The sequence below is a fragment of the Oncorhynchus mykiss genome, chromosome 22 (genome assembly GCF_057628025.1).
Source record: "Oncorhynchus mykiss isolate SJ-2025 chromosome 22, ASM5762802v1, whole genome shotgun sequence".
Lineage (NCBI taxonomy): Eukaryota > Metazoa > Chordata > Actinopteri > Salmoniformes > Salmonidae > Oncorhynchus > Oncorhynchus mykiss.
In genome coordinates this window covers 18,874,854-18,888,410 of record NC_143043.1, presented here as the reverse complement: position 1 = coordinate 18,888,410, position 13,557 = coordinate 18,874,854, and the positions used below count along the sequence as shown (strand labels likewise).

General features: G+C 39.8%; 1 protein-coding gene across 1 annotated transcript; it reads left to right on the top strand.

Moving 5' to 3' along the window:
* The first annotated feature begins 4,731 nt into the window (after positions 1–4,731).
* LOC110501503 (TRAF family member-associated NF-kappa-B activator-like) lies at positions 4,732–11,012 on the top strand. The gene is given in 9 exon segments (XM_021579115.3): positions 4,732–4,932; positions 6,120–6,283; positions 6,627–6,738; positions 7,008–7,117; positions 8,098–8,171; positions 8,260–8,378; positions 8,791–9,089; positions 9,091–9,192; positions 10,537–11,012. Coding segments are annotated over 8 exon segments (1,107 nt in total). The 5' UTR covers positions 4,732–4,932; positions 6,120–6,184; the 3' UTR covers positions 10,729–11,012.
* Positions 11,013–13,557: the final 2,545 nt, after the last annotated feature.

Below are 13,557 nucleotides of genomic sequence, written 5' to 3'. Positions count from 1 at the left end.
ACTTTTCAGGGAAGTTAGGAACCAAAATACACAGGCAGTTCGGAAAGCAAAGCAAAGCAAAGCTTTTTCAAACAGTAATTTGCATCCTGTAGCACAAACTCCAAAAAGTTCTGGGACACTGTGGAGAATAAGAGCACCTCCTCCCAGCTGCCCACTGCAGCTGGGAGGCTAGTAAACACAAATCACCGATAAATCTATGATAATCGAGAATTTCAAGAAGTATTTTTCTATGGCTGGCCATGCTTTCCACATGGCTGTCAATAGCTCTGCACCCCCTTCAGAAACTTGCCCAAGCCTCCCCGATCTCTCCTTCAACCAAATCCAGATAGCTGATGTTCTGAATGATCTGCAAAATCTGGACCCCTACAAATCAGCTGTTCTAGACAATCAGATCACCGGTCATTTCGAATCCCACCATACCTTCTCCACTTTGCAATTTTTCTTTAACGAGTCCAACGCAAAGGATATACTGCTTTCTCGCGAACGGGTCCAAATCTCCATCATTTACATGAAGAAAAGACAGAGAAAAAGGGGGAGGAGGTCGGGGTGCCTTCTGAGAATTTGTAGGCAAGTGAGTAAACAATCAGTCCTAATAACCAATGTGTAATCATTGGATAACAAAATGGATGAGCTCCGATCTAGGATATCTTACCAACGAGACATTAAAAACTGTAATATCTTATGTTTCACCAAGTTGTGGCTGAATGACGACATGGATAACATACAGCTGGCAGGGTTTTCGGTCCGTCGGCAATATAGAAAAGCTTCCTCCTGTACGACAAGGAGTGGCGGTCTGTGTCTATTTGTAAATAATAGCGGGTGCATGAAATCTAATATTAAGGTTTTGCTCACCTGAGGTAGAGTATCTCATGATAAGCTGTAGACCACACTATTTACCAAGAGAGTTTTAATCTATATTTTTCATAGCTGTCTATTTACCACCACAAACTGATGCTGGCACTAAGACAGCACTCAACGAGCTGTATAGGGTCATAAGTAAACAGGAAAATGCTCATCCAGGCGCGGTGCTCCTAGTGGCTCTAAACTGGATGCTGATAAGAAATTCTGCTTGCCCTCCGACAACCCATCAAAAAGGCAAAGCTTCAATACAGGTCTAAGATTGAATCGTACTACACCTGCTCCGACGCTCGTCGGATATGGCAGGGCTGATGACTGTGTGATTACGCTCTCCATAGCCGATGCGAGTAAGACCTTTAAACAGGTCAATATTTGTAAGGCCTCAGCGCCTGATGGATTACCAGGACGTGTACTCCGAGCATGCACTGACCAACTGGCAAGTGTCTTCACTGACATTTTCAGCCTGTCCCGAGTCTGTATTAGCAACATGTTTCAAGCAGACCACCATAGTCCCTTGTGCCCAAGAACACCAAGGTAACCTGCTTAAATGACTATCCCCCCGTAGCACTCATGTCTGTCCCGTAGCACTCAAGACTTCACTATTTCATTAGGGGTGTAGTATATCCTACAGGACACCATATTTGGTCAGAGAGCGACGCCTTCATGGCGGGCGGCCATCACTTGAACAGCTGTATCTTTGTCAAATAAGCACCAATCGGGGTCAAACAAAGCTAGCTAGATAGCCAATGAGCTGGGCTTTACGGGAGTATCCAGTATGTATATGTCATAAAATGTAGCTTCTAACCTTGTACGACAGCATGCCTTTTCATTTTGGACAAAAATTATAAAGATATTCAGAGTTATGAAGTTATGATAACTGGTTGTTTGCAAATGTTGAACTTATAATATGGCTACTAATACTTGGAAAGCTAAATCAAAGTCCAAGTATACAGATTTGACGATATTCTTGCAGGAAAATGGAATATGAATGTGAATGTCTCCTTCACGATTTGGCCAAACGTGCCTGGGGACTTCACACTAAAAGTCATGAGGTTCAGTCATACTTCAAGTTATCAATCTTAAACTTTGCACATACACTGCTGTCATATTGTGGACATTATTCGAATTAAAACCAGAGTGATTTCTATAACAGTGATCTTTCTCTTGCATTTCAAAGATGTTGGTAAAAAAAACGCTGGTTGGTTTTGTCTTTGTATTTTCTTCTACCAGATCTATTGTGTTATATTATCCTACATTCAAGTCACATTTCCACAAACTTCAAAGTGTTTCCTTTCAAGTCGTTCCAAGAATATGCAAATGCTTGCTTCGGGGCCTGAGCTACAGGCAGTTAGATTTGGGTATGTCATTTAGGCGAATATTGGAAAAAAGGAGGCTATCCCTATTAACAGATTTTACCCCCAAGCCATAAGTCCCTTGAACAGTTAATCAAATGGCTACCCGGACTATTTGCACACTTCTCCACCCCATCACTCATTTTACGCTGCTGCTACTCTCTGTGTATTATCCAGGCATAGTCACTTTACCTCTACCTACATGTAGATATTACCTCAATTGTTGGTTAAGGGCTTGTAAGTAAGCATTTCAATGTAAGGTCTACACCTGTTGTATTCTGTGTGTGACAAATAATATTTGATTTGATTAGAAAAATGTGATTTGAGCCCTAATTTTTAGAGTGTAGGTTGTGTTTCCACTCAATGTACAAGTCCCCTATTGTATAGCCAAACACATGCTTTAATTGTTAGAGTGCAAACAAAATGAGTAGGCCCCACCCCTCTTTTCACAGGGGTGAAATTAATGTGTCAATCAGAGCCTCAGCATCTTCCCCCTCTGGCCATTAATGCTATGGCAGCAAACAGAGGTGTGAGGCTCACTCAGACAAGGCTAACAAGAATGCCAAGTATTCAAAGAGATATCTCCAAACATCCATGTGGCTAAGGTTGAAGCATGTAGAGCAAGCACTGTTGTAACTGACCTAGCACATTCCTTCCTTTAGTATGAGTCTCTGAGACAAAATGTTCCCCACACACACTGTTTATACTCAGAGGGACACAAGCCATTCAACCCTATGGAGGTTCACACTTTAATATATTTGTTGGTATCTTTGTCAAAGTGCCTTAGCTGAATTTATTAGGTTTATCTTCTTCCCCTGCCAACAGGCATATGTGTAGGCCTACTCTTGATTTGAGAAGGAGGGACTGAAATGTTTTGAAAAATGTGTTGTCATATAGAGAATATCCCATCTTCTTAGAATTGTAACCTTAAAGATGCACTACGGGATCTTAAGCACAACAAATTTGTAACATATTGCATGAATTGGATTTATAACATATCACACGAATTGTGAAATTAGTATGATATCCTTCAAATTGCAAAATGTGTAATATATCACATGAAATGCATGACGTAGTACACAATTGGATGACGTAGTACACGACAATTGGGGACCCGTTTGGGCTCGTGAGCACCACTTTCAAAACTACTGGCTGAAATTATACTGTACAAAAGTTTGTGAGTGCAAGTTTTTTACTCTATCCCAAACCTTAACTTTAACTTTAACCCTTACCTTAACCATTCAGATTTAATGCCTAAACTTAACTTGACGTTTATCCCCTCCCTGGGCAAACTTCAACACTGAAGTCAAACCGTGAGATCCTGAGGCAACATACGGTAGGTAATAACATAACAGTAAAAGAGGAACGAGGGTGTCCATTTATACCCAGTTTGGAGACGCCAATTTTGGAGCCAGGGAAGGGAGTTGGAATGACCCAATCAAGGAAGAAAGGTTGGTTGTCAACTGGTATTTATGCCAGTCTGTTTAAGAATTTCGGGCCTGGAGGAATGGGGTAGACTGCTGATTGTTAGGATACCTGCCTGTCCGTCACTATCCTACGAGATGGCTGTAATGAGAGTCATTAGCCTATAGTAAATAGCTGTAGTTATAACTGTGAATAGTGTTTGTTAGACAGTTTGTATTTGAGCTTTTATTATTTTTCTGGATCCATTAATATCAAGTCGACTGCCTACCTCTACACATTGCTGTATATGGACTTATTTTTTTACTGTTTTGACAGTGCCTTAAGGAAATCCCTTAATAAAGATGACCATGGTGAGATATATTTTTCTTCAATACAGAATGTGTTTGAAGGCAACTAGCTGCCCTCTGTTGGTCACTATTGGACTTGGCACTGTCCCATTTTCCTTTTGCAGTTATGCACAAATTAACTTATTCAATGAATGTGTGAAACAGCAAAATACTCATGAGTTATGATTGCATTAATACATGTTAATAAATGTGTAATTGCATATTGTGGGGGGGGGGGGGGGGGGGAGAGTATATCTTCCAACTGGGCCTACAGCTGGATGCTGATATATTTGTGTACTATGTTTATGCAATGAAAGCAGATTATTTGCTGTAGGCTGCAGTACACAGTGACATGCCCCCACCTTTATTTCTGAATCATTAAAAATAACACTATAACGTTTACTAAATCAATAGTGCTTAGTGATATGGTCATATGCATATCTCAGCTAGTGATACTTCTTTTTTGCAAAGAGCAACATGTCTATTTTAATATTTTACTATACATGTTATCTATCAGAGACCAAGTGGTCACAATTTAAGCAAAACACCTTTTACACTAATGAGGCTGAAATGTTGGTTTCTGCTGAATTTAGCTAAGTTCAACAGTGTGAGAAAACAGAGAAATCAGAGAAGATGACAAAAAAAATCAACACATACATTTCTGACACTTTGTTTTATCTGACTACTTTTTACATGCACAACGTTGCAGACGTGTAGGCAGCAAGAAGAACCCTCAACTTGCTAAGCACCCAGCAAGAACTCACTACCTCAAAGATGATTGGTCAGTCAAGCAAGGCGGAAGTCTACTAGGCTCGGGGATTCCCCGAGGGAAGTTCCCCAAGCGTTATAATGCATGTACAATGAACATTTGTACGAAATACACCACTCCCGCACGTAGTAAATGTAGGCCACCTGAAGAATAAGAACTTGTCGAAGTATCAAAACAATAATTTGGACATATTCGAATGAAGGTAAGATACTGCAGTTATACAGTCAGATACGAAAGTCGAGGCGAGCTCAGCGAGTGTCTGGTTAGGTATTAAACGTACTCAACTATTCAACTATTGACACTGCTCGATACTGTACCGGACCGATTTTGTACACTCGCCAATGAAGGTCGACGTTACATGATGTAGCCAGTTCGTGCTACAATGTATAACTATTAGGTTGCTTCAGGCTAGTATATGTCTTCGTAGTATCATGCACTTTGGTATGCAATCAGTTACATACAGTGACTACTATTGTGCTGTCTTAAACGGGTGTTTATTAAAATAAATGACTAGATGGAGAATTGGATTAGCTGTGTGTTCAAATGATGTAACCAATCATATCAGAGTAGTACCCATGCTCAGTTCACTATCATAAGTCTGAAAATAATATATTCAGGACACCCAGAAAAACAACGGCTTTTATAAGTATTAGATCTGTCATAGCTTCCCATTTTAGGTCATTGGCTGTTGACGTTATCATCTTAGTAGCTTAATGTATTGATCGTGGCATAATGCAACGTTTTTGAAAGAAGAGATAGGCTATTTGTTTTTGTTCATTAGCTGTCATTAATAATGGGTAACCACATTGAGGTGTGTTTACCCAAAATACATGCCATTGTAATTAATTAAATCTATTAACATCTTCTCAGTGCACAGTGAATATCTCATATTTTCTACACATTTGTTTATTACAGTGATTGCAGGCATTTCTCACGTATGACCAAAGATTAATTGACTAGTAACAAACCATGGCATTCAATAATGTAAATTCATGTATTGGTACACAGCACTGTACTTGTTTTAAAAAAAAGAAGACTAATATTCAATTTCGCATCAGTGTCAATTGATTTAATCAGTTTATGTTTTTTATTCCCAACAGTTTCTTTTCTGTACATATTTTGGATGTTTGTTTGTTTTCATTAAGAAGCTATTTTTACTGAGGACACTTGTATAATCAACCAGAAATGTTGATCTTTTGAGTTTCTAAAATGAGCAAGGACAGGTGATAAAGAGTAGTACGCACTGGCCCCAGTGTCATGGTGAGAGAGGATGACTTGGCTTTTTCCGTTTTATTCAGGTGTTTGTCCAAGTTATGTGATTCATAGGACCTTCTTACAGCAAATGATGTGATGGTGTGCTTTAATGCTGTATTGTGCCCCTAAACTTAGGTTGTGTGATATGTTGCGCCAGGCCCCATGACTGCTGTGTCAGTGATGATTGTGGAGCACACAGCATGGAGAGGAATATTGGAGATCAGCTCAACAAGGCCTATGAAGCTTACCGCCAGGCCTCTATCGAGAGAGACAGCGCCAAAAAGGAACTACAGCAGATGGTATTATACCTTATACACAGTGATAAAAAACAAACGGTCAGTTTCCCGGAAAGCCTAGTCCTGGACTCTAAATGTATTTTAATGGATAGTCTCCACTGAATGTACATTTTATTCCAGGACTAGACTTAATCTGGGTCTGGGAATCCATCCCCAACTCTTCTAATTCACTTATGAGACTTGAACTCCGTCCAGTGAGATGTGGTATAGCTTTCCATACAGCGCTTCGATATAATGCAATACATGATCATTACATAGTAACGAACTATAAAGGATACAAAAAGGCTAGCTACCAGTAAGTGATGCCGTTCACGATTCATATGTAACGGAAGTTTTACATTTGCAGAATGTAAATTATGAACGGCACACTCAGAAACTTCAGAAACAGATAGAAGACCAGCAGCAGTTGATTTCGAAACTCAAAGCTCAGTTGATATCAGCAACTAAGCAACCCTCAGGTAAGTGACAAGCATAGTTGTTTTCTTAATAGAATTGTTTGCATGATGACATTTTCTGACATATTCTATACTTCACAGTTCATCTCCAGTGAAAGAAACTAAATGCCTACATTGTGAACATCCAGGCATACCGTTGCATTGTCTATTCCCCGGGAGATAAATTGTGCTGTAATAAATATTATTGTTGTTTCAGGACATTGCAAATGAGATTTTCTGTGTTGACTAAGTAGTTAGGTTATGTTATATTTCCTCTCTTATTTGATTCTTAGGAGAGGTCATAGGTGAGGCTGCACCTAGAAAACAGGAAGAAGAAACCTTGTCTCCTTCCAAACATCTCTTTGACAACCCAGAAAGCTCCTTGAGGAAGATTCATTACTTGGTAGATATGTTTAACACAATCAAACAATCCACACGAGATTAGAGTTAGATCTTGTTTATTTATGTTTACAAATAGGATGTAGATGCAAGGACGTGTTGGGGTGCAAACATGACATCCTCATTGGCTGCCTCGTAACATTTTTCTCTCAAATCTCTCAAAAAAATCTCAATATCTTCTCTCACACATACACACGCACACACACAGACGTTATTGTTCATAAATCATACATTTGCTTGTAGATACTGTTCTGTATCTTCAAGCCCTGATAGCTGTATCAGAGCTCAATGTACAATACAATAGATCCACTTCCTGTGACATAGGCCATCATTCATCTGGTTGCATTTCTGTAATACATTTATTGCTGGATAACATCAATGTTTTCAAAAAATATGAATTTGTAATATTGTAATATTATCAAAACTCCTCATTGGGGATCATTTTAAAAGCATGAACACGCACATACTATCTTTCATCAACAGGTGGAGCTAGAGGATAGCATCACCAACCCTCAGGGTCTGAGGCCATTTATTTTTCCTTTATTTAAATAGGAAAGTCAGTTAAGAACAAATTCTTGTTTCCAATGACGGCCTAGGGACAGGTTCAGGGGCAGAACGACAGATTTTTACGTTGTCAGCTCGGGGATTTGATCTTGCAACCTTTATGGGTACCAGTCCAACGCTCTAACCACCAGGCTGCCTGCCGCCCCATAGTCATCAGCTTCATAGAACCGCCAGCTTTATTGTTGAGAAGTAATTCCCTAATAACTGAGATCACAAGGCGTCACCCATGATTTTTTGGTTAGAATGTATAATTGTCATAATTATTGTTACAGTATATTACTTTTATGACATTAATATTTAGATTTATGAAATGATCACATTATGCAGAAAACAATACCATTTTAGTATTCAATTTGGATAGTGTAAGGCTGATATTTCCTGCAGTGTAAGTCCTTAATGCCGTGTGTGTCTGTTTTTCAGAAGGAAAATATGGAAACTGCTGTGATTGTGTCATCTTCACCACACACAGCACCAGTAGCCAGCAGTTTTGAGACGTATGTGCATTAGTATGTGCGTCTTTTCTTCATAAAAAAAAAAAAAAATGAAAAGCAGTTATTTTACTTGCATTTCTTTGTCTCTCAGTAAAGATGTTCTTGAAGTGTATCAAGCTCTCCGGGGGAAATTCCAGCAGATACGCACATTAACCCAGAGACAAAAAGATCACCTGAAAAAAATCTACAGAGGAAATGACATGGCAAATGGTAATATTAAAGTCTGCACAATAGTCATTTGGAATTTGCTTATTATTCCAGCACTGTTGAAAGGAACCCAAGGCCTGAACTGATGTACTCTAATTTGATTACAATAGAGAAAATATGTTGAGCTACAATTGCTTTGGATATGTCATAACACGATATTAGTAATTATATATGTCAGCTTTAGCTTTGTTCCTATACACAATTAGATATCAACACCTTAAGCAGAACTGTACATTAATGCCTTGTTGGCCTATTTAACCATGGCCCTCCACCTGTGCGGAAATAGAATGAGCAGATAAATATTACTTGAACTAATCGCTACTCAATGGGAAAACTTCATATCTAACTGTCGTAAGTGACTGTCGATATGTTACAGAAACAGTATGATGAAAGCATTGTGTTTGACATTCGACAGAGCAGCAGTTCTCCATGCCCATTCAGTGTACAGACGTGGCCGTGGAGCAGGCGGAGATGCCCTTCCCTTCAGCCTTGAGGCCAGGGGTCGACCTCCAGCACCCGCCCATGTCCCTGGCATCCCGCGGTGCCAGCCCAGAGGACATGAACCAAGTGGACTCTCTCACCACACTCAGCATCAAGTTCCCCCCCTCCACAGACAGTGAATACGAGTTCCTGAACAGCGCTCTGGAAAAACGCATTGACCTGTCCGTGCCAATGGCAACAGTCAGCACTGTCCCTGCCGTCATAGAGGTAACCGTCTATGGAGCTGGCCATCCCATTCCTGTATCCTACCTCTGTCTCTCACCCTCCCTCCCCCTCCGTGTCGCTCTCACACAAGAGTGTGCGTGGACACCAGCAGGTGAGGTTCACAGGAAATGCTCATTCCTTTATTTGCAGGTAAAATTAGGAAACTCAACTACTGATTTTTTTTTCTGGCAAACAAATGGGAGAGAGAAAGCGTATAAATAGTACAAGGCAACCTCACACATCAACACAAGTGTGGCAAGTCTCTGAAAGTTGTTAATCACAATAAGCTATGATAGGCCTATGTGTACAACAATGCTTGTTACATAGTTATTACAAATGATCATAAAACACACCAATTGTTTTAGATGATAATGCTTTCATGCCATTCAGTTTTGTAGTTGGTTATACAAGTCTATGTTGATCTCAGAACCAAAGGAATGTATATTTTATGATTACCAGTATCAGTACAACTGTTCACACCTGTGAGGTCGTGAGCGCAGAATGATAGAGGCAGTATTGCTTTGTATTTATTTCAGTATACGTCAAATTGATCTTACCTGTCACGTAGTATTCTTTAGAATTTTCGGAAGGCCATCTGACCTTTATTGAGTATTATTTAAGACCATGCTTTTGGTTAGAAAATACACCGAATGACCTCCACAGTGGTCTAAGGCACTGCAATGCTGCAGCTGCAGTGCTAGCTGTGCCACTAGAGAGTCTGGGTTCTAGTCCAGGCTCTGTCGCAGCCGACCACGACCGGTAGATCCATGTGGCGTCGTACAATTGGTCGTGCGGGTTAGGGGAGGGTTTGGCCGGCAGGGATGTCCTTGTCCCATCGCGCACTAGCAACTTCTGTGGCGAGCCGGGCGCAGTGCACGCTGACACGGTCGCCAGGTGTACAGTGTTTCCTCCGTACACCTGGATAACATGATGAGACAAGACTGTAACTACCAATTGGATACCACGAAATTGTGGAGAAAAGAAAAACAATTACCAGATTAAAAAATATCTAATAAATGTAATTAATAAAAATAACAACAACATAAAAGAAAATACACCGAAGAAATACACCTTTGTTGAGACGTGTGGCTGTTGTATGGTAAATAGTGGTAGAACACCCACACTGATAGTAGATTTTATTTTGCTATTAGATCATGTCATTGGTTGGATTTCTCAGTTTCTAACTTACCATGAATGCCAGAAACGAATAACTATTCAATCCTACTGTAGCAAATATACAGCATTACAATAGTACAAGTCGTGGGCAGGAACTATGGATGTTGAGAAAGCGGGTTCAAGTTGGACAATGTTTTTCTTGTATTCCCCCGGAGCAACAGATCTTTCCTCAGTGAAAGACCCAAGCACATGACCTACCGTGCTGTAAGTGGGTGAGTGTAAGCAATGCTAAGTGTATGAATTCTAGAGTATAAAGTGGTGTGTTTGTCCTTCCATGTAGCCCCTGTGGCGCCCTGAGCTTTGCAACGCTACTACAGCAACAGCAGCGCAGGCCGTGAGTGCGGAACAGCAACAACAGATGAACAACAACAGCCCTGATATATGTACCTACTGCAACGCGGTAGTTCCCGAAGAGCACATGAACAGCCACCTTTTTACTCATTGCCAGAGGGAGAGTGAAGACAGCAATTGACACTAGCAGACATTGGCTGCCCAGTACAACACCTCTAGGGTTGATTCATGGTTAATTCATGTCTTTGTTTCAACACCATGAATAACACGCGCTCTGCTGTATGTCACATGACACTGGCGTTTTGGGACTTGAATCCACTCTCAAACATTTATTTAATTTGTAAGAGGTTAATGGTACATTTTACAGTTTTTGTCTTAAGATATTACTTGGAAATTGCACGTCGATTTACGAAATGATTTTGTACAGTATCGGTCTGAGTGTAATAAAGCAAACATTTAATCTTGGTTTTTCACACATTATTTAATATGTTTTTTGATTATACACAAGGATTTGAATGGCATGCATGGTGCAAGTATATTGACATGCAGTGTGTACATGTAGGCCTACATTTGTCCCTCAAAGCTGTAACAAATTGAAACTATGTATTTTCAGGGGAACATTCACTGAGATCTTTGAAGAAGCATCCACTTTGATTCTCCAAGTGGATTTGGAAATGTGTGAGTCATGCAAATTACAAGTATAGAAAAATGTGTGGTTATTTTATGGCATATAGTAATATTTCAATCCAAGATACATATGCCAGCATAATGTTTTGCTAATCAATTTATAGTGATGATTTCTGTCTAAATGATTATGCTGTGCACATGTTGGTTTGTGAAATACTGGTTACAGGCGTTTTTATTAAAAGTAGGCTATACATAAATACTAATAGGCTAAATTAGCTTTTGTAATTGGTAGCAGCTGCATGGTATGCTTAGTGCAGAATATGAAATAATTCCATTTAATTGAAACAATGTTATAATTTATAACACCATATGGTCATTGAAAGCAGATTTGTGCAGGTAAACAGGTTAATTAAACTGTGTGTTACTCCGCATGATATCAGGTACCGGTTCAGTTCTTCAATTACATGACAAATTATCTTGCAATTTGTAGATCAATGTTTTTATCCTTGACAATATTAGTCTTATACATCTTCAGACGAAAGGTGGTACTTTATTAACAGATGAATAGACGCATGAACGTGATTTAGCACTCCCCTGCTCCCCTTTTATGGGTTGGTTGACATGAATACATTTTACATTTTGATACTCTTGTTTAATTTTATAGTCTTTACTTATATCTGACCAGCTAGTAAAAGTGTACCAATACACAAGATGTTAGCAACACAGTCGATTTTCACGAGACTTTTAGCCTCTTGCCTACATGCTTAGAAAAAAGGGTTCCCAAAGGGGTTCCCAAAACCTAAAAGGGTTCTTCAGCTGTCCCCATAGGAGGACCATTTTTGGTTCCAGGTAGAACCCTGTTTAGGTTCCATGTAGAACCCTCTGGAAAAGGTCCCACATAGAACCCCAAAAGGGTTCTACCTGGAATCAAAAGGGGTTCTTCAAAGGGTTCTCCTTTGGGGACAGCTGAAGAACCCTTTTAGGTTCTAGCTAGCACCTTTTTTTTCTAAGAGTGTACAAATAGCGTTTGACTTCGGCAATATTTATTCACAGCTTTGCAAACAATTGTAGTCATTTTTACTATGTTGTGTGATGATGTCTTAGTGAAGTAGGGGAAATACGTGCATTAAAACATTTGTGTGCAGTGAGGACCTTGCAGCCCTTCGGATATGGGCTAGTAACACTTGTGCTGTCTAGATGAGCTGGTGTGAAGACTGCAAACAGGGTCTGTTATTAATCCCATTTTACATGCTTTTCTTGACACCGGTGGATACTTCATAGCGATTTAATATATTTTACATGATTTTGAATCATATTGAGTCGAGTCTGAAGGATTTTATAATCACAGAATATGGCCTTTGCTTTATCACGGACATTATTGCCTGGTTTATATATATACTTCACCAATCTTCATGGTTATGTTCTGTGATGGAGGAGCAACCAAAAGTGAGCAGGAGTTGATATCAAAAGAAAGAGCAGAGCCTATTCGTCCTCTTTGACATATGCTAATAGATTATTATAATAATTTGTTGCTGTCCACGTGGACAAGGGGAGAGGAAGACATTAGTACCACACAAATACAACAACAATACATTATCTTAGAGGGTGAAATAGCTGAAACAACATGTCCTTGTGCTGTATTTACAAAGCTGAATATTACATTTTAGTCATGTACAATGTGCCAAGCATAATGTGCTATGCCTAACTTGGATGAACATAAATTGCAGAATTTTCACATCAAATTATGGACAGTGAAAGATAGAGGGAATTTATTCAGAAAAAATGTAGCAAATACAAATAACCCATCTCCCTAATGATGCTGCCTTGTAAATCTGTGAAGAGTTGAACACAGTGCAGACTGTATGGTTCTCTCTCTGGAATCATCGACAGATGCTTGCACATAATTATGTTGTCACTGCTTGTTATTTGGAAGAGGGAAGCTGCACTGACAGCTAGGTCTATGATTTTTTTTTTTTTTTGATATGTTTACTCACTTGTTAATAAAGCAATGTGGACAGCTAGCTAAGGACGCTGACTTTAGCTCTTGGGAGCCCATTGTATGCCCACCTTGAGGGGAACAGCTTGTGTACCTAACCTGGGCCAGCTTGTTGTTCCATGTGAGCTGTGACGGCTGTGGCAGGTACGTTTGGAGGGAACATAGGAAGAAATATAAAAAAAAAAAAATTGAAGAGGAGGAGGATGAAGATGGATATGGATCGAGAGGGAGAAGCAGCAGGCTGATTACGAGGTGTCAAAATTGCCAGGAGCAAAAAGGTGAAAGCAATCAGGGGTGAGAAGAGTGCAGCATTCGTGAGGGGCAACTAATTATCCATCTCATTTGTGGAGAGCAGCATTTGAGGCAGCGCTAGCCCGCTGAATGGTG